Source organism: Coffea arabica, chromosome 7c (genome assembly GCF_036785885.1).
Source record: "Coffea arabica cultivar ET-39 chromosome 7c, Coffea Arabica ET-39 HiFi, whole genome shotgun sequence".
NCBI lineage: Eukaryota > Viridiplantae > Streptophyta > Magnoliopsida > Gentianales > Rubiaceae > Coffea > Coffea arabica.
In genome coordinates this window covers 1122483-1145627 of record NC_092322.1, presented here as the reverse complement: position 1 = coordinate 1145627, position 23145 = coordinate 1122483, and the positions used below count along the sequence as shown (strand labels likewise).

The following is a 23145-nucleotide window of genomic DNA, read 5'->3' as shown; positions in this document are numbered from 1 at the left end:
AGAAGTACGACTCCCAAGTCCCAACTCAAAAAAAAAAATCAATCGTCTGGTCCGGATGATCTTTCAAAGCATCCCAAACCTTATCTCCTGTACACCAATCCCTATCACTCTCCTTTCTTCCCAGCATATCCACAATCTTTTTTCCCAAACCGTATAGTGCGCAGCCGAACAAGCCGCAGTAGGCTAGTGGAATTTCAATTTGCCCCTTCCCCCGTTGTGTTTCATTCGGACCAAGAGCCTACTACTGGATGTGGGTATTCTTCTTCTTCTGTTAAATTACGCGCTGCCAATAGCTGGACTCTAACTTCAATGGCAGCCATCATTTCCTGCCACCAATATTCCTTTGTTGCCACATCTCCCCTTAAAAAATCTGTTCACCATAAGCTCTCCTCTACTGCTACTCACACTAACTTCCACTTTGCTCCCTCTCCTAACAATGCTCCCATTCAACCGCTAAAGCCCTTATGCTGCTCCCAAACCCCACCTCCATTTCGGTCTCCTCCTAAGCAGGCAAGCTCCCCATTTTTGCCCTTTTCTATCTTACTTCGCTTGGTTTATTTGAAAATTCTTCGATTTAGATTTCAAATGTCTGGGTTAACTTTTATGAAAGTTTACATTTTTCCTTTTCTTTTTGGGGGGGGGGGGTCTTTGAACAGGAAAACTGGTTCTTCCCATCTCTAAAGGGATGCGCGATCTCTATAGCATTAGCAGTTGGGTTGTTAACTGGGGTGCCAGCATTGGCCAATACTACCAGCAATCCAGCATTGCCAGATGTATCGGTTTTGATCTCTGGACCGCCAATTAAGGACCCCGGGGCGCTCTTGAGGTACGCACTGCCCATTGATAACAAGGCTATCAGGGAAGTTCAGAAGCCGCTTGAAGATATTACAGACAGCCTCAAGCTTGCTGGTGTCAAGGCCCTCGACTCTGTTGAAAGAGTGAGAGAATCTACCATTTTCCCCCCCTCTTAATTAGATCACATTGTCATGGAAATGAATTGTGATCATTTTTGTTGGTATGTGATCTTGTTTATTTGTAGAATGTCAGACAAGCATCTCGGGCACTCAAGCAGGGTAGAACTGTGATTGTGTCAGGATTAGCAAAATCTAAGGTTGACCATGGCATTGAAATGCTTAACAAACTGGAGGCTGGGATGGAAGAACTTGAACAAATTATTGCGGACAGGAATCGGGATGCTGTATCCCCTAAGCAAACGGAACTGCTCAACTATGTGGGAGGGTGAGTTGGAGAAACTTTTTTGATTTTCTTGATCACTCATGCTTGCTCATTGACTATAAGTTGATACTGGTGTTCTTATTGGTCAATTTTTTGGGTTGTGAACTTTTCTGCATTTACTATACGCTGAAGTACACTTAAGAAATGTGTTGCACCTATAGAATGCTGGCGCTTGCACTAATCTAAGAAATTGAAGGAAAAACATGGACGAATTAAAAAAGTTGCTTTACTCTCAAAGACACAGAATGTGGTCTATATGAGTAGGTGTCATCCACCTTTCTTGATAATAAATCAGGGCCAGGAGAGGGTTTTTTTTTTTTTTTTTTTTTTTAAATTGCCTTTTAGAAACTCTTGGAGTGTGATTGGAACTCTTTGGGTACAGTTTCACCGTTGAATTTTCCCTCAGGCACAATTGTTTGCAATTACTTGTTGAAAACTGTTGATTTGTTCATTTTATTATCCTGGATGGAACAAACAAACAAATAGATAAAAGACGATGCTTAGAATTTTTCCAGAAAAGAATTGAGAACTCCAACTATTTACTTATCCCAAGAAAAAAAAGGAAAGTGGTCCATCATCAGTTTACACATGCATTTCACATTTTGCACTTTTGTGCTTTAACAGCTGCCTCTAGCGGTTCAGTATTTCCCCTTGATTGGAACATCCATAGCAACGTCTCTCTTTGGGAAAACAAAAATTATATTTATTATTATTATTCCCTTTTGGAAATGGGGCATGGAGCCTTAGAAAAGAAGGTTTAAATTAAAAATTTTTAGAAGCCCTTGTTTGCTTTTAAGCAAATTGACTTGTAAACATAAACTTGGGAAGGAAACGGAAAAGTAAATGTTTAAGGTACAGTATTCTCATTTAAGCCCTTGTCATTGACTGCAGCTGAGATCTTCCTGCGGCATTGGGTTTCTGCAGTGTTGAAGAAGACATGGTAGATGGCTTTCCATATGAAGTACCAGAAGAATATCAAAATATGCCTTTACTGAAAGGGAGAGCAGCTGTGGATATGAAGGTCAAGGTGAAAGACAATCCCAGCCTGGATGAATGCATATTTCGTATTGTTCTGGATGGTTATAATGCCCCAGTAACTGCTGGGAATTTTGTAGACTTGGTAGAGAGGCATTTTTACGATGGCATGGAGATTCAGAGAGGTAAATAAGTTGTAGATATTAAATTTTTAGTGCCATGTTAAATATTCATGTTGAGGTGATGTTAAAAAAAAATGACATAACAAACAAGGAATTTATGAATCTTTAAGTGCATGTTCACATTCATAGATATACTTCTGTTGGACATTCTGCAGCGGATGGATTTGTAGTTCAAACAGGAGATCCAGAAGGCCCTGCTGATGGTTTCATTGACCCAAGTACAGAAAAGACCCGTACAATACCTCTGGAAATTATGGCGAATGGAGAGAAAGCGCCTTTTTATGGAGCCACTCTGGAAGTAAGTTTCTCAATTGCCATCCTTATTCCTCGTGGTCATCACTTCCATATAAAAATGTATTCAAGCTCTCGAACCAAAGATAAGATAATTTATGCATGTAAAATACGAGAAACCGAGGACAAGCACAAAAACCTCTCAAAGATTGGTTTCCAGTCTCGTCTTGCTGCAGTTTATTCATCCTCTTTTATCAGTTATGTGCATATCATTGATAACAAGTTTGATATTTGTTTTTTTAGTGCGTCTACCCATCTCGACTTGGTTCCAAGTTCCCCTGTTTTGCTGTGGTAAACATTAATTTGCTTTGGAAGAAATTGATATTTTAAGTATTGTGACTGAGCAGGAATTAGGTCTTTACAAGGCTCAGACTAGGCTTCCTTTCAATGCCTTTGGAACAATGGCGATGGCTAGGGATGTGAGGACTCCACACGATAAGAATTTATCTTTTAAATATTGAATATATACTGTAAAATCTCGTTCTAAGTCACTTAACTGTTGGTTACAGGAGTTTGAGGACAATTCTGCTTCAAGCCAAGTATTTTGGCTATTGAAAGAAAGCGAACTGACTCCCAGCAACGCAAACATTCTGGATGGCCGCTATGCAGTGTTTGGTTACATAACAGAAAATCAGGATTATTTGGCAGATCTCAAGGTAGGAGACGTTATAGAGTCAATTCAAGTGGTCTCTGGTCTGGATAATCTTGTCAATCCAAGCTACAAGATTGCTGGTTAGATGTCCCTGTTTGTTTTGGAAGGACAAATAATCCACAATGGATCGGTACGGAGTCATTTGGGAAAGACAAATATTTCACTATGGATCAGTACGGAGTCACTTGGGAATTTGTTGGTTATCCATTTTAGGTCGTTTCTATTCAAATGATTTTGTTGTATTCTTTTAATAATAGAGAGTTAATATTGGAGTACTGCGTATTCAATCATATCAGTACAGATTAGTTTAAAAGCTATGCTGCCTGATGGATATTATCTTCTTCTGTCCGCTTCACAAATGATTGCGATTCATTATGCTTAAAACAAACAGAATTCCACCATGAATTGTATGAATTCATATCTATGGTTACGGCACATTGATTTCAATGAAATAGTAAACCGCAGAAGTACCATCATATGTTATTCACAGCTCCAAAAGCATGATGGATCAAACTGACTTTAAGAGCATAACATCTCTAAATAATAATGCAACTATACTCAAAAATAATACTATACCAATCTTGTGGAGATGATATTGCGGTCTTGCAAAGGACCAGCCAGATAATTAGAAAAGGGAAGAATGATGCTAAATAAGGCCTACGGAAAGCTTTACAATATCCATGCCAAGACAAAATTCTACTTGCTTTGCAGCTGCTTGATCATCTATAAGCCAAACTGTCATTGTTGACAGCCCAATCATGTCATCTAATTTCTCCTTCAACCCAATTTTCTCCTCCTATGTTCAATCCAACCTGGAACCTTGGTTGCCAGTTTACAGCTTTCAAACCTGTCACAGTGAAATCAAAATTTTCAAGGCCCTCGGTGTTTGCGGAAGCAGAAACAACCTTGAGCTTGATCATGAGGAATCATTCCCCCACCCCTTGATGTGTCAATCGCCTCTATCATGGAAACTGCCTCATCCATCTCAGGCCGCTTGTCAGGATTTGCATCCCAACATCGCTTCATTACATTTGCAAGAGAGCTTGGGCAACACCGAGGTATCTCTGGCCTTAGATTCTGTAGTTGCAGAAAGGAAATTTCAGTATTCGACCACAACAAAATCTCAGCAACAGCAACCTTAATAGTTGTTTGCGCACATGTATCTTGAGCAATGATAATTTACGAAATTGTTTGCACACTTCATCCTGAAGTACTCAAACTCAGGCAAGGTAATATTCTTTCCTAAAAGGCCGATAGATTAAGTATTTTCGTAGACAATCTTGTCAATCCATAAAGAGGTCATGAGCAGCTAATTCTTGAACCCGCGTTTCTGATTAAATTTCTATAGAAGCATTTAAACATCTTCCATTAAACAAAATGCGTTAACAAGTGCAAATCCATCTACGAAGTAAAAGTTACTTACCTGGCGCACAACAGCTGAAGTTACTTCTGAGAAGCTGAGATCTGGATATGGCATGTCACAGCAATATATCTCCCAAAGGCAAATGCCAAAACTATACACGTCGCACTTTCTGTTATAGGGGTTACCATTCAGAACCTGGGTTTACAGGATTGGAAGAAATTTGAGTGGTTAGAGGATGTGATGGTTCAAGCTGACAGAGAGCAACATGATCTTTTGCTATAAAGTGCATGTCAAAGCTACGAAATACATACATGCACTAGAAATATGCACCCTAGCTGGATAATTGGGTTACCTCAGGAGCCATGTAACCAAGGGTTCCAGTCTCACCAGTCATGTCATTGGGATTTGAAGCCTCGACACGAGCAACCCCAAAGTCAGCTATTTTCAGAGTTCGAGTCTTATCAAGGAGCATATTTTCTGTTTTTACATCCCTGTGGACAATCTTTTTGGAGTGAAGATAGCTCAATCTGTAAAACATTAAGAAAAGTTCAGTTCCAAATCCCGGAGAAACCCAAGTTGCAGTCTCAAGAACATCTCTGAAATTCAACCAAGTCTCTAAATTTGCAAAAAATACCAAATATCATATTCTTAAATAGCATAACAAGAAACAGTAAATTTCACCCGCGTGCAAGATCCAATGCCAGTTGGATAACAACTTTGAAAGCCAGCTTCCTTCTCCGATTCTTAATGAGGTATGATTTCAAAGTTCCTCCAGGAAGATACTCAACAACAACACAGCACATGTTACGTGGCATGCCAACATGACCATTATCTGTCAGTATGGTTAGGTCTGATGCGCCCATGGTGGCTCCTATAAACTGTAGAAGGAATTTTAAATTAATATCAGTCTATATAAACAAAAGATGATAAAAGATAGCAGCATATATATGAGTATCAAGAAGTAAAGTCTTGCTGAGAACTAAACTCTTGAGCTATTAAATAACCAAACAGCAGGAAAAATGAAAAAACAAAAGTGCATGAATAGATAGCTCCTACCTTTGACACGTTAGGATGATCTAGCTTGTGCCAAACAGAAACTTCTTGAGTGAAGGCAGCCCTAAGGGAAGCTATTTCACCCTCAGTCCTTTGACCCTCTTCTCCCCAGTCAAGAAGCTTTACTGATGATACAAACAAAGGAAGAAGGTAACTTGTATCTCAGCAGAACCTTAAATCACAATCCTACAGGGTGAAAACTCGTCAAACTATGACCTCACCAGCATGGATATTTCATTACATTATTCCGCTTGACATATCAATTTCTGTTGTTATAGTAATTCGTTAAGTTTTCCAAGACTGGGACTTGTAGGCAAAGGGTTGCTTGGGTAGGAGAGCATCTTAAAAAACGCGAAAAACAAAAAAAAAAAAACCCGATATGCAGATGACGGATATAAACGAGATTACTCCTGATAGACACTAATTCAGCTAAATGGCATGACCTTATGGCACTTGACATGGGCAACTTGGCATGCATATACATACAAGGAGAGGACCAGTCTATAACGAACATGACAAGCAAGGCCTGAACCAGAAGTGACCGCGCCAATCAGATCAAACAAAATTATACACTTAAAATTCTTGATAGCAAAAAGCAATGGAAAACGCATTACTATTGAAAAAGGCAAAATTGTAATGCAGGTACAAGAAAGGACAGAATTTGCCCAGCCTGAAATGTAACCAAAAGTAGGGCAATCAAACATATTAAGATGAGGTGATCTTATTGAACGCATAAAACTTAGAAATAATTAAAAAGCAAAAAAAAAAAAAAAACAGAGGAAGAAAGTGGGTAGAATGAATAAAAAGAAGAGAATTGCGGGGGACCTGCGACGTCAAGGCCATCATAAATGCCCCGATGAACGGTGCCGAAGGTGCCGCGAGCAATGACGGACTTGATGATGAGCTTGGAGGGGTCGATTTCCCAGTCATACGTGATTGGTACCCCCCTCCCACCATCTTCTCCTTGTCCATTATCATCAGTGTTTTTCTTGTTCTTCTCCATGGTCCACGCCCTGCTGAGATGCCTCTGAAGCTGCTCGTCTATGCTCTTCAGATCTATCTGGTCCGCCCTCACAAACCCCACACCACCATCCCCATCACTGGCATTTCCAGTTCTATTTCCATTTCCCCCCTCATTCATCTTCGCTTCTCTCTCTCTCTCTCTCTCTATGGCACTATGGGTGTGGGGACGGGGAATGGGAATTATTAGTAGCAAGTCCTAGTAGTAGTCTGATTGATTACTGGGTCTGGGAGTAAACCATTAAATACACAATTATTACTAGGATTATGAGAAGCAAGCAGCTAGAGAGAAAAACCGAGGGTAAGTCGGGCGAGACGGGAAAGCGTAGTAAACATCCAGGATCGGAGGGAGAGAGGGTTTAAACTTCAAACGGGACCTGGACTTAGCCCTAGCAGCAGGAGAGTGGAAATTGGAGTACCAGAGTACTTCGCTTTTTGCAGGGGCTGCTTTCGCTTTCATGCCCTCATTCGCTCTTCATCACTCTTTACTCTTTAGAAGCAGTAGGCTAGGCGCTGCTGTCTGTCCTTTAGTACTCTCTCTGGCACTTGGGAATTGGGATTTGTGGCTTGGTTCACGGTTGCCTGGTTCCGGCTACTAACTAACTATTACTACTACTACTGCTGACTACCGTTATTATCAATCACTATTTAGTTTTTGGACTGATCCTTGTGCAAAATAAATACTAGCAATAACTAGTAATGTACACGCACACACACGGGGTCCGCCGTATCTCTCGTATAATCTACTCTATGATTAGGAGGTTTTCTTTCTTAATTTAACTAAATAAAAAGTTTCGTATTCAAAATTCATATTTACAGTCTTTTTTCTCGTACCATTTAACTCATCTCTTTTCCTACGATTAAGTTAATTCTACTTACTGGATAGAGATTTTTTTTTCAAAAAAAATTACCACTAGTACCAAGCAGCCAAAGTAGCCAATAATAACAAGGGTCAATTACATTTACCTTCTCTGAGGTTTGACCATATTACCAATCAATCTCTATAATTTGTCCAAATAACGGTCTCACCCTTTGAATGATCAAATATTTAACAAAAACCCCCTTAATGCCGAAAATTAGATAAATTGAAAGAAAAATAAAAAAGAAACAATTATTTTAAATCCTCAAGTATGGTTCGAATTTGTGATTCAAGGCATGTTGCGGAGAGCACAAGGCATGTTTTCCTCAATTTGAACCATACTTCAGGAATTAAAATAATTTCTTTTTTTTTATTTTTCTTTCAATTTATCTAATTTTTAATATTCATTTTTAAGATTTAAAATAATTATTGATTCAAAACTATTTATGGAAGCAAAGATATGTGGTTTTTATAAAATAATAAGCAAAAACTTTTTTCTATTTTTTTGGATTGTTTCAGGGTTAATAAAATAAAAATATGTTCTTTTTTTAATGCAACATGGCCTCAATAAGGGCATTTTCGGCATTAAGGGGGTTTTTGTTAAATGTTTGATCATTCAAAGGGTGAGATCGTTATTTGGACAAATTACAGGGATTAATTGATAATATGATCAAACCTCAGGGGAGGTAAATGTAATTAACCCTAATAACAAATTATCAACTAGTACCAAGTAGCCAAAGTCAATCCCCATCCCCGCCTGCATGTGGCAACATGGATTACGACGTATGCTCCCAGAGATTTCCCTATTCCCTCTTCTATTCTTTTCTTGCTCTCTCCACCTTCTTTCCTCGTCAACTTGTCAAATTTTATATACAGTCCGGACTAGTATATATGATACTAGTTTTTTTTTTTGGTACACAGACCAGCAGATATGTAAACTGCCACTGGCAATGCCATTGGACATTATCGAGTAACAAGTAGTTGTATCATATATACATATATTTGTGTATTATATCAAACTAATACATCCCAATTAAATTAATGAGTTAGTAGACAAGATTTATTGTGGGGTGTACTTTCTTTACACAAGTTCTCGTTTTCCAGAAAAGCACTTGAATGAATTTTACTAAAGCCAGCTGTAAACCGACCTCCCCGGAATTTTGATCCTAATATTTGATCAGGTCCGTTAAACCTTCTTATCCTTCAGTTTTCTTTCAATGTTCTGAATTTATAACGAGTGTGAATTGTCAAAACTTCCAGAGGTCTGAAAAGCAGCATATGGTGGGCGGATGTTTGGCGTAAGGATCAAAATGCTGTGCCGTACAATCAATCCTCTATTCTGGTGATATCTACCGGAATTGCCAATTACATGAATGGAACAGATCTTGAAGATATGGTCAGCGAAGGCTGATTTTGAATCGTGGCTTGAGACAAGTTTTTTTGTTTTTTTTTTTCTTTTAAAAAAAAGAGACAAGTTTTTGTCTTTGTTCTTGGACGAAAGAGAAAGCAGTAGTAGTATTAGATATTAAGAGTCTGGTCAACCGACAATAAGTGAATTACCAGATCGCATCATCAATGCCTAACGTAGTTGTAGCTCGACTCAGACTTGCAGCCCTACCTTTGGATCTCGCAGTCATTTCATGCAGAGCCGTGGAACCAACCACCACAAGATACAGAGTGATCCCGCCTCTTTTTTACCATTTTCTGCTTTTGTGTAGGGATCCAGATTGCAACTTACAAGCCATCCAAACAACAGTCTTCACTGTCTCTAAAAAAATTGTACGCAACTATTTTTGCCAACTCCACGGGGTGTCTGAAGTGCCTAAAAAACTATAGAGCTCATACGATCGCAAGAGAAAAAATGCGGACTGAGCGAGCCAATGAGTTGTTTGTTTGGATAAGAATTTATTTGAATGATTTATTTGATTCAGTTACTGTAGCACTTTTTGTGATGTGATGTATGTGAGATAAAAAGGTGATTGGGAATTGTGTGTATGATGCAAGCAAAATAAAATCTGAAATTTTGTTTCCAAAACCAAGTTGTCCAAGTTGTCTTCCCATCAGAGGGCAACTCAATGCTACAATAGCCTTAGAGAGTATATTAAAATAAATTAGAATAATATGTAGAGACACAAACGCAGTGTTTGAAAGAGTGCAGTAATACCCGAAAACACGAAGGGAAGGTTTGATCTAGAAGCATTCCAAGCTAAGCAAGGAATACAGAAATTCAATGCCTCCTCCTTTGTACTTCAACAAGTGTGACCACGATTCCACTGTGTCAATATTCAATGTGGTAACAGGCCCAAACAGTAACAAAAGCCGTCTAGCCCCATGGCTCCCCTGACATACAAAATGAATACAACTACGAGAAATATTTCCAATGGCTTAGACAATTTCTAAAAAGAAATACAAAGAAGGAAACATTCCCCAGTCCACGATGATATAAATATGATTTTCTCTATTTCTTGCAATATCATGATTCTATTAATTTGGGCACAAGTAAACTTTTTTTTGAGTGCAATATCATGATATAAACTTGAATGCTTGGATGGAATTTTTCTGGCTTGTGTTTTGGTTGAAAAAAGAACTTTCCAACTGCTCCTAGACAAAGTGCACACTAGTATCGTTTAGAAAACTTTGCACCATACAACGGTTTCCAATTGCCATTTCACATTAATCTACTACACCAAATATGACTGACTAAGAGGTTCAAAAGTTACATACTCGAGTCTGGGGGAAGTAGCAGGCATGCAAGATAAAAAATGTAACAACAATCATCTTCACTCAAGCAACCAAGAGAAGATCAAATTTATTTATCACGCAGGATTTAGTGATGCTGAGAAAAGCAGTGAGTTGTACAAAAACAAAAAAAGACTGTACACTATGCTAAAGCTTCTTCACACTGTTATAGTACACTAGCCACAAATATCTGATATCAGGTATACCAGACAACATAGAAATTTTAGCACTACACAGCCGTTTCCATTTGCCATTTCAAATTAATTCACTGCACCAAATATGACCGACTGAGAGGTTAAAATTTTATATGCTTAAAGTCTAACAGAAGTAGCAAACATGCAAGATCAAACGTGCAACAACAATCATCTTAACCCAAGCATTCAAGAGAAGATCAATTTGATTTATCACGAGGGATTTAATTATGCTGAAAAAAGCAACACAAATAGTTATATAAAATCAAAAATAAATTGTACACTACACTAAAGCTTCTCCGTGCTGCTATAGTTACACCAGCCACATATATTCAGATATCAGGTATACCAGACAACTCTTGCAGTTGAGATGAGCCAGAATCATTAAAAATAATTAAAAAAAAAAGGATTATATCTAGAACTGCAGCACAAAAGTAAACAGAGAAGAATTTACATAACTTAGAATAATTTCAAATAGCAAGGCATATTCCAAAAAATGATCAAAAGATTAGAGAGTGCTAAAAGCTAAGTGGGATAATTCAAGCTTTTCTGCAATGATCTTTACTATCTGGCTGTACATGGTGGAAGTGTACCATTACAAATTCATTTGAGATTTTCTGGCAAGAATGAGTCTCGTGCAGAAGGGGTTCATGTACACATTTGGGCAAAAGTCTTACAATCAGAAGCACTTAAGAGTAATAAATAGAGGATAGATAACCCAAACCGTAAATGTCATAACCGGATAAGGATAGATAACCCAAACCACAAATGTCATATCCGACGTTTTTTCTTCTCTGGTGTTTCGTGCACTTGAGCTTTAGTTCCATAAGTCTTTAACTGAAAGTTCTCAAATGCCTCAGAGACAGCTCTTACCTACAAAGATATGTAGCAGAAGTTTGTTCAAATTACAGATACTGAAAATCTCCCAGCAAAATTAAAATGTTGGATACGTACCAGTTCTGGCTTTTTGGAGTACACTCTGACTATCATATCCTGATAAGATGTTGGCAACAAGTGGCTGATGCGATCATCAGTAATGGAAAACTTCTCCTCACTCTCATAATCCTGAATACATTACTATCAGGAAATGCAGTGTTGAAAAGCATCAAAGGAGAAATAGGTATAAAATCTGTGACCCAGCATGCTTGAAAAACAACTGAAACATCAATACCTTGAAAAAGTGGATGCTGCAAGAAGGAACACATGTTCAGGAAAAATCATCAGTGCTAGAGATAGATTAATAACTCAGGCAGCATAAAAGCCTAATGTATTTCAGAATACCTTTCTAGAGGATTATGCCTCCCACGAGTCAGATCTATTCTAACATTGCTAACGGCAATGTCTTCCTCTCTTAGTATCACCCCGCCATTTTTCTATGCCAAAAAAGAAAGGTACACATTCTCAGTATTCAATAAAACAAATTCTGTTCCAGCAAAGAAGCCTGGATGTCATCTTCACTGTAGGATATGATATCTAGTACCTGGGAACAGATAATGTCTAGTGCAGTAACATCCTTAAAATGTTCCAATTTATCTTTGGGAACTGCATACTCATTGCAGAACTGTACACAGATTTTAATAAAAAAAAAAAAAAGAAGAAAGGAAGAAATGAAGCTTAAACTGCACTTTTGAAAACACAATAACTTCTAAAGAGAAACCAAAAGATGGGTGAAACAAAATAAGCAGATATGTAAATTATAGCTCATTATATAATTCTTTAACTGTAATCTAGAGCTTCATTACCTGGTACAAGTTTCTTCTTCGAATACGAAGGATCAGATCCCTAGATTCCTTTAATTCTTGGTCTGGAGCTGTCTCAATAGTTTTGATTATCGTGTCATCTAACTGCAAACATAAGCATGACAGAGATGCTACGTCAATTAAGAAGCCTCTACAGGAATAATGACACACATTGGAAAATCATTCTAAACGGGTCTATATACCTTCCAATACTCAGAAGGATCCTGTATATGAGAAGTTATATCTAGGTAATTATTTGCCTGGAGTAGGGCATCCACAACCATTAGCTCAATTGCCTGCAAGTAATCCAAATATTTCAAATGCCCAAAAAAAAAAATTAATTTTAAAAAATAAAAATCACATGTCAGACTCTACACCAATCATTTGAGTCCTTTTCAGGTGAACAAATAGGCTGTAGGCGCGTAAGAAGACATCGACCAGCACACCTTCACTTTTGCATGAGAATAAACTGTTCGATGCAAATCAGCTCGAGTGGCAAATAATTTGTGGATGGTCAGATCTGCAGATTTTCCATATCGAAATGTCAGTTTATCATAAGGACATATTTTAACAACAAATCCGGAATGTTTCAAAAGGATATTTACAATCCTTGGCGAGATAGCATATCTCATCACCCAAAACTCTCATTGTTTCCATTAACCTACAAAAGGAAAAAAAAAAATGGAAGACAAGTTTCAACATTATTGCCTGGTCTGCTTTGCATCAATCAATCATGCTGCTATGTATCTTTTTGGAAGTCATAACAGAATCAACTATACCTCTGATACAGAAAGCTGCATCCTAGACCACATGCTCGGGAATCACGGACCATGTAGTCAAACCTGCCAGCCAACATAGAAGTCTCATAAATACATCAGACACTTGAGAAATTAATAATCTGTAGTATAAGAAAATAGCACAAAGAAGATAAGAATTAGCAAAGCACGGCTTTCATGAAGTTAATGCCAATTCCAAGGAAATAGACTAACTTGTCAACATCAATTCCATTTCGACCATTTGCCACTATGTCATACAAAAACTGCTTTTCCTTTGCACTCTACAGATTGAAAGAAAATAAACATAATTAACTAGAACAAGTTAGATAACTATCACTCTAAGCAATAAAAGGTTATTGCAGGCACCATCAAGAAAATGTGAACTAAACTAAAGAGATTCAACCTTCGGCAAAGCAAATTTGGAACTTGCAAGTATCATCTCCTGTGAATTAACGACAAAATAAACAAATAAATAAGAGCAGCTTCTATATAATAAGAAAATAAATGTCAAGAAACATGCCAATAAGTCAATTGAAGCATCTTTTACATTATGCATGAAAACAAGAATGCTTCAGAAATCATGATCAGGAGAATTTGGAGAAAGAATCTCATGCCAGTCAAAACTCAAAAACTTGATGATCGTCCATCAAAATGTTTTTTAGTGTATACTAAAGGATACAAATGTAAATGCTTTTCTTTCGATTCAATAAGTACAGTAGCTGATCAAAAACCACAATATACAAGATATAGTAGCAGTAAAAATTGACAAAAGCACTGTAGGGCAAAAATTCTTAAAGATCTAGGTTAGATGAATGTCCTAGCATCTGGTTGGTGACATAAAAGGTAAAAAATTCGCTAAAGTATCTTTCCCTTGACATCTAGTATTTTCAAATTACTATAACTGAGTTTTCGCATAAAATGTTTGTCAACTACAATTTGCAGATGAACATTTATATGAAGTTTCATAAATAAGCTGCCTTAAAAATTTTCTTTAAGCCTTTTACCAAATACAACCTGGGGCCTAAGAACACAAATCATCCCAGCCAAGGAAGGAGGAAATTTGTGAGTAGTAGAAAATCCAGAATAATCAACCTACCTTGACTCTTTTAATCTTCTCAAGGTCGACTTCAATATGATGTGTATCAACAATATAATCAATCAGATCCCCAGACATTTGTTCATGAGACCTATAATGAAATAATATGACAGAATATTATGTTCAACAATGCCTGAAAGCGGTCCTAAACATTTTTATCATGTAAGGCTGATTTTAAGAATAGTCAGAAACTAGAAAGTTACCGCAAATAGAACATCACAATGTCTTTACTCTCTTGTTAAACTGTCAGTTACTATTTCCGGTCCAGACTAGGAAAGCAACAGCCAGCTAACTAAGAGACTATAGCATCCGAAAGTGAAAACTAAAAGTAGACAAATAAAAAAATGGTGCGTCCAATGAATATGATTACCATTCAGATCCGTTGAGAACTTTGGGAAGAAACTCGCGTTCAAATAAGTGACTAAAAGGCCCATGGCCAATATCATGTAAAAGCCCTACCAATTGAAATGAAATATCAATAAAGTAGCAATAGACAACCAAAATAAGACAAAATGAGTACATATTCAACACATACTATTTAAATGAATATGTTCTTTACCAGACAAGGATGATAATAATCTAGAAACCATACTTACCAGCAAGTTTCACTGTTTGTAAATCAAAGTTATCAATATCAAGCTCCGAGCCCTACAAAAGGACCATTAACTATGTTAAAAATACTTGACTGCAGGATAAAAGCTTGGTTAAAACAATTACTGGACTATTAGAGATATCATACTTGGTGGCTTTGGAGTCGATGAACAGCCTCACCAGCAAGCTGATAGACTCCAAGTGAATGTTCAAATCTAGAGTGCACTGCTCCTGGATAAACCATGTGTGCCATACCTAAAACATGCAATAACTTTGACTAAGTAATTTTTAGAGGCATGATTTTAGAACAACCAACGGCTGGTTATGGTTACATATAGGAGAGCTTACCTAGCTGTTTAAGATCGCGAAGCCTGCAAGTAGACAAGAAAATATCGAGTCAGAACATACCATTCCCATAACAGTCACTTGGATAGCTCTGATGAGAAGAAAATGAAACATCAGAAAACTGACTTGGAAAGGGGGTAAAAAAAAAGGAACGCAAAATCATATCAATACAGGAAACACACGATGGACACATATTTGCAAACTTGCCTTTGAAACTGTTCAGTATCGATGAACTTCAAAACAATCTGCAACAAATCGGAAGGAGTCAAAAGTACACAATGATTTGCAACACATTTACAACACTACTGCGAGATAAAAGTTTTCCAAGCCGCACAAAAGAAAGTACCTATATTTCAAAGACGGTAGCGTACTACTGGCAGAAAGCCTTAAAAAGATAAGGTGATGTTGGCTAAGTAGCACAAATTCCACAAATTCCATTCAAATCCATCACTCACTCTAGTTACACTAAGAATCAATTGATTTTAGCACTACAACTGCAGCGGTTAAATTTACCGAGCAATCCACAATTTGTTGTAAATACCAATAAAATCCGGACAAATTTTCACGGAACGAAGTAATTTACCCAAAAATAAAAAATAAAAATAACAAATGCGGGGTGGGAAAAAAGTAGAGGAGATTACCGGATCAAGATAAATGTTGCCGTGGACATTATCGTGAACGTGCTTGGAGAATCTCATATCTTGAGAGGGAAAGAAGTTGTAACTGGGCGATGAGGTGACGCCATCGTTGCAATACGCCCCCATAGTCCTTTCTCTGCTCCTTGCCTATCTCCGACTCTGACTCCAACAAGTAATGATTGACAGAGAAACAACAAAGCACAAGAATTGATTGTGCCATATGAAATTGATATCGGACGATCAGCGACTCAATAATAGTACTAGTTATAATCATCACTACGCCTTTACCAAAAAAAATAAAATAAAATAAAATTGCGAGTAACATGCGTATACCTTTTTCTTCTTTTTTCGCGAATTGTGGTGCAAAAGAGCTGGAGGGAGAGAAAGGGAGGACTCAGTGACAGTAGTGGAGTGGACTAACTTCTTTCCTGTATCACTTGATTTGATATTGGAGCAGCTTCTGCATTTTTCCCTAATTCGATTGGATTGCGGGGCGAAAGGCAGAGTAGTAAAGCGAAGTGAAGTGACGAAAAGCAGTGCCGCCAATTGTGTCGTTTGTATTTTTTTTTTTTTTTTTTAACTGGTGACTAAAAGGTATACAGAGTGATCTAACGTCTTTTTTAAAATTTTTTAATGTTTGAATCCAAAAATCCAATTTTTTTTTAAAAAAAGAGTTTAGGTTAAAAACTAATTACTCAGGTGATTAAAATATGAATAAGTAGTCATCTTTTATCAATTGGAAAAAATCATTAATTAGGACTAAATGTGAATGAAAACTTAAACATTTAGAACTGCATTTGTTTACATCCAAACTTTAGGAACTAAAAATGCTTGAAATCTAAATATTCGATACCAAAATTACAATTCTCTCTTATTTTATTTGCGCCAATTGTGGGATATTTAAACCATAGTTATTAAACCCAACTCAGGAAGGAACCCGATGAAGGAGGTGGGTCAACGGGTTACTGATTCAACCAGTGGATAAGTGGTTCAACCGGTGGGTCACTAAATATATTTAAATACTATATTTCATAATTTTTTATATAAGATATATGCTATAAATTGTAATAAATAATGCCATAGCAAAAGCTCATTTAATTTAATTTGCTATAAAATAATTAATTCATATAAGAATCAATCAAATATAAAGTTATTTAATAATACACCAAACTTCAAGTGTAAAATTTTATCTATGTTTAGTGTAATTATCTAGTTTATTTATGAATTTTAAGTACAAAAAATTATTAAAAATAATATTTGTATTTAAAATGAATTATGTAATATGTTATTTTTGAAATCTATTTTATAACTTATAGAGTTTGGGGGGTCATAAATTTTTATTAAAAAATTCTAAATAAATTTGTTTTAGAGAATAAAAAAAAAGATAGAATTGACAAAACCTTTATATATTATAAAAAAGCCATTCCATTAACATATTTCGAAGTAGCGTGGTCGCAAGCATGGTGTATTGTTGGCCAGAGGTCAAGGTTTGAACTTTAGCTAAGGCAATAAAAATTTTTTTTTTCCACAAAATCCCGTTCGTGGACAAAATCGATCGAGTTTTCGTTTTAATCCGATCGAACCGTCGAATCGTTGACTAGTCAACGGTTTACGTGTTTAAATGATTTGATTTAAAGCCCAGCTCGGCTCATGCTCGATTCAATTGCCAGGCCGGGCCGGGTTTAATAACTATTATATGATTTAAAGTTTTAAACCCACTTTGCCTGAACAGTCCTATTTTCCAGGTTTAAACTCTTATGTTCAACCTGGTCATGCTTTTCGTAATAAAGGAAAATTGATCCAAAAAGAAAAATGAAAAGTTATTACTAACAGCTACGCTTGTGGAAGGAATGTTCAAGGATACGACAATCATTTTGGGTGGGACCCGTGAGCTGTAGAATGTCTTAGGTGTGTGGATAATAAAGGAGGTTTTATAGGTTGTTAGGTTAAGCGATAAGGAATTTAACACACTACTGTTTAACTCAGACCTTGGGTTCCAGTCATGTAAGGTCTCGAGTCCGAATCTTGTGCATGGATAAAATAATAATGTTGAGAGAATCAAACAGTGCTTGAGTACTAATTATAAGTAATTAATCGAAGTTCAACGCAATCAGGCAATACTGGGAGGATTACATTAAAAAACAAAAAGGTAAAGGAGTGGGTTATTATCTCGGGGGTGGTGTTTCTTTTTTGTTTTTTTTTAATGTTGGGTTAGTCTAATTGGAGCTTCTAAAGCATTCATTAACACGTCTGATATTCACCTAATTTATCATATATATATATATATATATATGCGTATTAATAATTATTATCCTTTCTTGTATTTATATATTTTTTTCATTTAATCTTGCTTACACTCTCTTATATTTATTTATTTTTATTAATTAATCTTATATTTTTTCAAATAATATAGCATCTGAAATATATCTTAACGAGTGCCTTATAACCACCTATTAGACAAAACCGTATTTTAAATATATAAACAAAACCGTATTTTAAATATATAAAACATGCAAATATAATGTAGAAAAAGAGGAACTTAATAAACTCTTACCGTTGTTTAAAATATTTTCTTCTACATTGCCGAATATCTAAATATCACGCAAGGGAGAAATGAGAGGCCAGTATTAAACGAGACCATCCTTTGGCAATCATGGTGGTGCTCTCCTCTCTCCAAACGAATCTACACTCTACTACTGCTGCTACTGCTGCCTGCCCAAACCATACCTGCAAGGCCGTCTCGCCGTCTCCCCTTTACTTGCGCCATCTTTACGGAATCCCCACTAGGCCTAGAGCTCCGAACTGCAATGGGGTCTTACTCGTCAAAGCTTACATGGAAGAAAGCAACACTCTCTCTGGTTTTGCCAATAAGGTCATTGGTTCACTCCCCGTGATAGGCCTTGTGGCCAGAATTCTCAGTGACGAAGGAGGCGTTGGCGGTGATGTAATTGATTTTGCTGAATTTAGGAGGAGGGTCGGAAACAAGTGTTCCGTTAATGATTCAAGAGCCTTCTATGAATTTCAAGAACGACGAGGCCGAGTATGAATATCTATCAACCGTCGTTCCCCGTTATAACTGTCATAAAATGTCGTTTGCTTTATCTTGTTGCTCTCTCACATGAAAATTTTCCGGTTTCATTTGATTTAGAATCACTTTGTAGGTAGGGGACCCTTTGTATGTGCTGCTATGCTGCTGGTTGGCTGCAGTAGGCGCTGGTCTGCTTAAGTCGGAGGAAATATTGGAAGGGGTAGCTAGGCTACGGGTATCCAATGACATTGAATTTGAAGAGGAAACATTCATAGCCATGATGAATGACGCAAGGGAGGTCAGTCGGCCTTTCACACACACACACATATATATATATATATATATTTTTTTTTTTTTCCCTACTGATGAGTCCTCCTTTTGTCAATGTTCGACATGGTCAATTTTGTACAGCTCTTTTGGAGTCTAAATCCTCGTTAACGCTAGGTTATCTACAATATGATCTTCTCATTAAATGTTGCTTACTCCATAATATTTGTTAATACTGGGTTATCTATAGTATAATTTTCTCCCTAAATATTTGCTTGATGTCCAACACCCAGAAACGGGCAAAATTAAGAACTGCGGCCCCTACAATCCCAATGGAAATTCGAGCTGAGAAAGCTCTTGAAGCTATTTACGTCTGTTGTTTTGGAGGGGATCCAATAGAAGAAGACGACGAAAAACTACTGTTTATCATGCTCAATGCCGTCTTTCCCAGCGTAGGGCAACCAGGGATTGAGAAGATTGTGAAAGACAAGATAAAGAGAGTGGCAGAAGGAAGTGAAGAAATCAAGTTTCCACCGCCTAAACCCTTGTCAAAAGAAGCTGTGCAGATGCAGATGAAGGACTTGCAATTCCTCAAACAGATGAACGAGACACAATAGTCATCTTACCTTGGTAAGATAATGTTGTACAAAAGTCATGCTGCCAATGGATTTGAAAATGACAAACCAACTGTACTCGGATCAATAAGATTTTGAAGCGCAAGAGATTTTCTTATGTTTTGTACCACAGATAACATCACGCTATTGATGATGCCCGTCCTTCTGCAATGTAAAGGCGGGAGTCAATTGGTGTTCCACTTTCATTTCATTGCAGAAAATTATGCGATTATCAGAGAAGCTAAGTCAAACTCCATTAGTGGCCCAGGCAAATATGAATGATTTCCTTTCTTGTAAGGAAAGTTGTTTCTTGTCAGGAGCATCTACAAATTATGGTGAAGCCCAAAATCATGAAGGAGATCATTCAACAAAATGGCACAGAAGAGAGAACGAAACCAAGAATATAGTGGCACTACAAATGCATAAACCACTTACTGTAACAAGTAGACCAATGATCTAAAAAGCAATATGTAGTTATTGAGCAAATGAATACAATGATATGCTCCTAAGACTACAAGCAAACAGGAGATGTCGATCTCCTGATGATACAAGCACCTATAATGATTATAGATCACCGCCTTGAACATGAAGACTGCTAATTGCAACCAGCCATATGACTACAGACGGAAATGAGTATGAAACCAGTTGGAAGAACAGCTAAATTTAAAAGCATTGCTGCTAATGAAATTCTCCTTATAAAGGAGCATGTACATCACGAGTCAGCACCTCCTGAAATACACAAATTTAGTTTTCACTGGGGAGTTTTACAAGAATCTTATTCTTGCGCTAGAAAACAGAAAAGAAAGAGAGCAATTTTCATTAGTATTGTTCCAAGTGTTTGTGAGCTGAATGATTCAAAGGCCCTGCTATAGTGGTGTTGCAAATCCTGTCATGGAAGAAGAAAACAAAGAGTATAACCAAAACCATCAAGCATAACTTGTAATGTCCTGAAATTCTCTCATTTCATGGCATTCATTATATCCACATAGCATAAGTTTGAAGCACAATAGTTTAACATTCCACTGCACTCATTTCATAATAAAGAAACAATATGACAACTCAAATGCAATGTTTGAACATGATTACTAATAAATTTGCAGAAACATGCAATGATTCTTCAAAGCTGTCCAAAATCCTTATCACACACACACACACGCTCTCTCTCTCTCTCTCTCTCTCTACACACAGACACACAATCACACAGTAGCCACAGAGACACACTATATGCACCATGGACCATAAAGTCCTTTTAACTCTGTAAGCCAGATAGACTGAAGAGGCCATTTCTAGATTTTCTCCCGTGTACTGCATAGAGTCAGATTACATTTTTCACACGTTCGACCTTGATATTCCCTTATCAAAGAGGTACAAGGAATCGAATTCCCACATTAATGCCAACCTTCATTCTTTACACAGTCCTCAAAGAGAGTTTAACAGGGCTATTTACATGAAAATTAATCAACAAATAAACATCAGCAATGAACTGAATGGCTCATAATTGTATGAACCAGGCTCCAAAACAGAGGGCAAAGTTTTACATAGCCATGAACTATTCGAAATTCTGTGACCCGAATAAAACACTTAGAAGAGTTCTAAAATCAGTCCTCAAAATCCTATCTTATAAAATGTGGCCACCAACCTTGAACAGAAACGGACCCATACTCTGGATCGTTAATAAATTGGTAGGAACATGAAGGGATTAACGACTAAACATCGAGCCTTGGCAAACACCCATTGCATCTGGAAACTAATAAGTCACAGGCCATAAATGATGTAATAGGACCAGGAATGAGTCATTTGGCAATCGCAATTCATCGAGTGATAGGAGCAAGAACAAATAACCATGATGACTCCATGAAGACAAGTGCTGAAAATTTTATATAAAGACACCAAAACAAAAGAAGCTGCAGAAATGCATCGCCCGAAGTAAAAGAGCAAAGTAAGTACCTTCAGAGAGACAACCCCACTGGCCCACTCCTGAAGACAGCATAGATTTTAACAATGCAGAAGCAGTGACGGAGTGCAGAGGCATCAATGACTCACCGCAAGCCAGTTCCATTCGTACCCTGCACCCATCAATGACAACCTACCCTTATTTATCGCCCAAAAAAAATATAAAATAAAACATTAAAATGGAGGGCATATTGCTTTAGAAATGGGATTGCAAATAAGAATCAGAAACATAACACATTCAAAAATCTACCAAAAAGCATGTTTACAAAGTGAAAGGAGGTACCTGGACTTAGAGAAGAGGTTGTGGCGACGGGAAAGGCGCGAGGCAGGGGAAGGTAATCCCCCAAGCTTAGTTGGACCAGAGGCAACGGAAGGTAGAGATATTCGAGGGCCAGAACTCAGGAATGCCTTGGCGGAAGATGAAGATTGCTGAAGTAATCTTCTTGCGCAATTGGACGACATTTCCGTTTTGATTTCTGCGATTCCTAATCTTTTCTGTAGTACTGCTATTTGTTAAACTTAAACCCCTCCGCTCGCCAAAAACCCTAGCTCATTTCCTCCGCGGCGGTGATGAAAGACACCACCAGCGCTACTGGGATTTTTGGGCCATCTTATTGGGCCTTGGCCCAAAAACAGTCCTTAAATTCTATAATGAGCCAATTTAGTCATCAACTATCTTAATTAAGTTCAAATAGTCCCTCAATTGTATTTGCATGGCCAATTTAGTCCTTGTATGGTTGATCCATCCAATTTATCAACTTTTTAAGTTGACGATTAGGGGCAAAATAAGAAATTCAATCATTGCCCTCATTGAAACAATAATATGAAATAGATATTAGTCAGAAAATTGACAACAAAATTGAATCATGTGGGGACTAAAAAAAAAATAGAGCTTCTCGTGGAAAAAAAAAAAATCACACAGATCCGACTCACTCCATTAAATGGAAAAAAGAGAAATAAACACAACAAGAGTACGCAAAAAGCTAGAAAAAAATATGTTGGCATTATTATTACCGTTTAAAGTAAACAGAGGCACAATTTTTCTGCAGAATTATACATACAGATTTCAAAGAGTCCTTTCTAGTACAGCGAGGATGCTCCGGAACTCCGACATAAAGTTTTGGTGACCCAACCTAGAAATATTTATGAAGGACTACTACGTCCAAGAACACCGGCAGGGCACACACTTACGTTGATCTCGTCTACAAAGGATACCCTCCTATCTATGACTGCCTTTACTGTTGTGCATCAAAATCGCTAACTAAATGGTAGCCTGCATTCAACCAAATGCATCCCTGGCGCAAATTCAGGTATACAAGAACACATATATTGAGGAGTATAAAGAGGCACACAACAAACTTACAAAATTTAAAATTCATGTATTGCACAAGATTCAGGCCCATGCTATGTGAAAAAACCAAAAAAAAAAAAAAAAAAAAAAAAAAAAAAAAAAACTTCTTTATCCCAATTCATTATAGCGATCAATCACCAAAGGTGCAAGGACACCATTTCATACGACCAGCTGCCCTGATAGCAC

At 37.3% G+C, this 23145-nt stretch overlaps 5 protein-coding genes across 9 annotated transcripts; 2 read left to right on the top strand and 3 right to left on the bottom strand.

The window, feature by feature from the left end:
• LOC113698744 (peptidyl-prolyl cis-trans isomerase CYP38, chloroplastic) lies at positions 1–3649 on the top strand. The gene is made up of 7 exons (XM_072056921.1): positions 1–510; positions 657–938; positions 1040–1239; positions 2161–2396; positions 2549–2691; positions 3032–3103; positions 3194–3649. Exons 1-7 carry the CDS (start codon positions 310–312, stop codon positions 3419–3421), a joined length of 1362 nt encoding a protein of 453 aa, XP_071913022.1. The 5' UTR covers positions 1–309; the 3' UTR covers positions 3422–3649.
• A 128-nt stretch (positions 3650–3777) lies between these two features.
• LOC113698827 (serine/threonine-protein kinase 52-like) lies at positions 3778–7374 on the bottom strand. Its single transcript, XM_072056920.1, has 6 exons — positions 6578–7374; positions 5756–5877; positions 5381–5577; positions 5052–5226; positions 4760–4894; positions 3778–4413 (listed from the first exon to the last, which is right to left on the bottom strand). Exons 1-6 carry the CDS (start codon positions 6891–6893, stop codon positions 4207–4209), a joined length of 1152 nt encoding a protein of 383 aa, XP_071913021.1. The 5' UTR covers positions 6894–7374; the 3' UTR covers positions 3778–4206.
• A 3717-nt stretch (positions 7375–11091) lies between these two features.
• On the bottom strand, positions 11092–16303 carry LOC113697817 (uncharacterized). 2 transcript variants are annotated; one of them, XM_072056943.1, is made up of 20 exons: positions 16080–16302; positions 15750–15905; positions 15316–15353; positions 15112–15134; positions 14912–15018; positions 14769–14820; positions 14543–14627; positions 14173–14263; positions 13480–13518; positions 13290–13357; positions 13080–13142; positions 12906–12961; positions 12747–12820; positions 12504–12596; positions 12304–12405; positions 12042–12122; positions 11843–11934; positions 11733–11748; positions 11516–11626; positions 11092–11434 (listed from the first exon to the last, which is right to left on the bottom strand). In XM_072056943.1, the coding sequence occupies exons 2-20, from the start codon at positions 15870–15872 to the stop codon at positions 11333–11335; spliced, it is 1416 nt and encodes a 471-aa protein (XP_071913044.1). In that variant the 5' UTR covers positions 15873–15905; positions 16080–16302; the 3' UTR covers positions 11092–11332. The 2 variants fall into 2 exon arrangements, with proteins under 2 accessions (XP_071913044.1, XP_071913045.1); XM_072056944.1 differs by lacking the exon at positions 12042–12122 and having other exon boundaries at positions 16080–16303.
• A 2031-nt stretch (positions 16304–18334) lies between these two features.
• On the top strand, positions 18335–19911 carry LOC113698825 (photosystem I assembly factor PSA3, chloroplastic-like). Its single transcript, XM_072056918.1, has 3 exons — positions 18335–18786; positions 18908–19072; positions 19335–19911. Exons 1-3 carry the CDS (start codon positions 18400–18402, stop codon positions 19656–19658), a joined length of 876 nt encoding a protein of 291 aa, XP_071913019.1. The 5' UTR covers positions 18335–18399; the 3' UTR covers positions 19659–19911.
• On the bottom strand, positions 19609–22201 carry LOC113700101 (uncharacterized). 4 transcript variants are annotated; one of them, XM_027220558.2, is made up of 3 exons: positions 21892–22201; positions 21603–21721; positions 19609–19978 (listed from the first exon to the last, which is right to left on the bottom strand). In XM_027220558.2, exons 1-3 carry the CDS (start codon positions 22068–22070, stop codon positions 19902–19904), a joined length of 375 nt encoding a protein of 124 aa, XP_027076359.2. In that variant the 5' UTR covers positions 22071–22201; the 3' UTR covers positions 19609–19901. The 4 variants fall into 4 exon arrangements, with proteins under 4 accessions (XP_027076359.2, XP_027076360.2, XP_071913020.1 ...); XM_027220559.2 differs by having other exon boundaries at positions 19609–19820; positions 21892–22200; XM_072056919.1 differs by lacking the exon at positions 19609–19978 and adding an exon at positions 20108–20384 and having other exon boundaries at positions 21892–22200.
• Between the last annotated feature and the right edge of the window lie 944 nt (positions 22202–23145).

Bases quoted from the DNA above. Each gene is read 5' to 3' on its own strand.
- LOC113698825 (XM_072056918.1), top strand. From the start codon at position 18,400: ATGGTGGTGCTCTCCTCTCTCCAAACGAATCTACACTCTACTACTGCT. The intron at 18,787-18,907 runs GTATGAATATCT...ATCACTTTGTAG, and splicing joins TTCAAGAACGACGAGGCCGA to GTAGGGGACCCTTTGTATGT. The intron at 19,073-19,334 runs GTCAGTCGGCCT...TCCAACACCCAG, and splicing joins TGATGAATGACGCAAGGGAG to AAACGGGCAAAATTAAGAAC.
- LOC113700101 (XM_027220558.2), bottom strand. From the start codon at position 22,070: ATGTCGTCCAATTGCGCAAGAAGATTACTTCAGCAATCTTCATCTTCC. The intron at 21,722-21,891 runs GTACCTCCTTTC...TGATGGGTGCAG, and splicing joins AACCTCTTCTCTAAGTCCAG to GGTACGAATGGAACTGGCTT. The intron at 19,979-21,602 runs GTACTTACTTTG...CATAATTTGTAG, and splicing joins GTGGGGTTGTCTCTCTGAAG to ATGCTCCTGACAAGAAACAA.
- LOC113698744 (XM_072056921.1), top strand. From the start codon at position 310: ATGGCAGCCATCATTTCCTGCCACCAATATTCCTTTGTTGCCACATCT. The intron at 2,692-3,031 runs GTAAGTTTCTCA...GTGACTGAGCAG, and splicing joins TTTATGGAGCCACTCTGGAA to GAATTAGGTCTTTACAAGGC. The intron at 3,104-3,193 runs GTGAGGACTCCA...TGTTGGTTACAG, and splicing joins CAATGGCGATGGCTAGGGAT to GAGTTTGAGGACAATTCTGC.
- LOC113698827 (XM_072056920.1), bottom strand. From the start codon at position 6,893: ATGAATGAGGGGGGAAATGGAAATAGAACTGGAAATGCCAGTGATGGG. The intron at 5,878-6,577 runs GTCCCCCGCAAT...TTGTATCATCAG, and splicing joins TGATGGCCTTGACGTCGCAG to TAAAGCTTCTTGACTGGGGA. The intron at 5,227-5,380 runs GTGAAATTTACT...AATGTTTTACAG, and splicing joins GCATTGGATCTTGCACGCGG to ATTGAGCTATCTTCACTCCA.
- LOC113697817 (XM_072056943.1), bottom strand. From the start codon at position 15,872: ATGGGGGCGTATTGCAACGATGGCGTCACCTCATCGCCCAGTTACAAC. The intron at 15,354-15,749 runs GTAATCTCCTCT...GATTTGTTGCAG, and splicing joins GCAACATTTATCTTGATCCG to ATTGTTTTGAAGTTCATCGA. The intron at 14,628-14,768 runs GTAAGTATGGTT...TTCAATTGGTAG, and splicing joins ACAAACAGTGAAACTTGCTG to GGCTTTTACATGATATTGGC.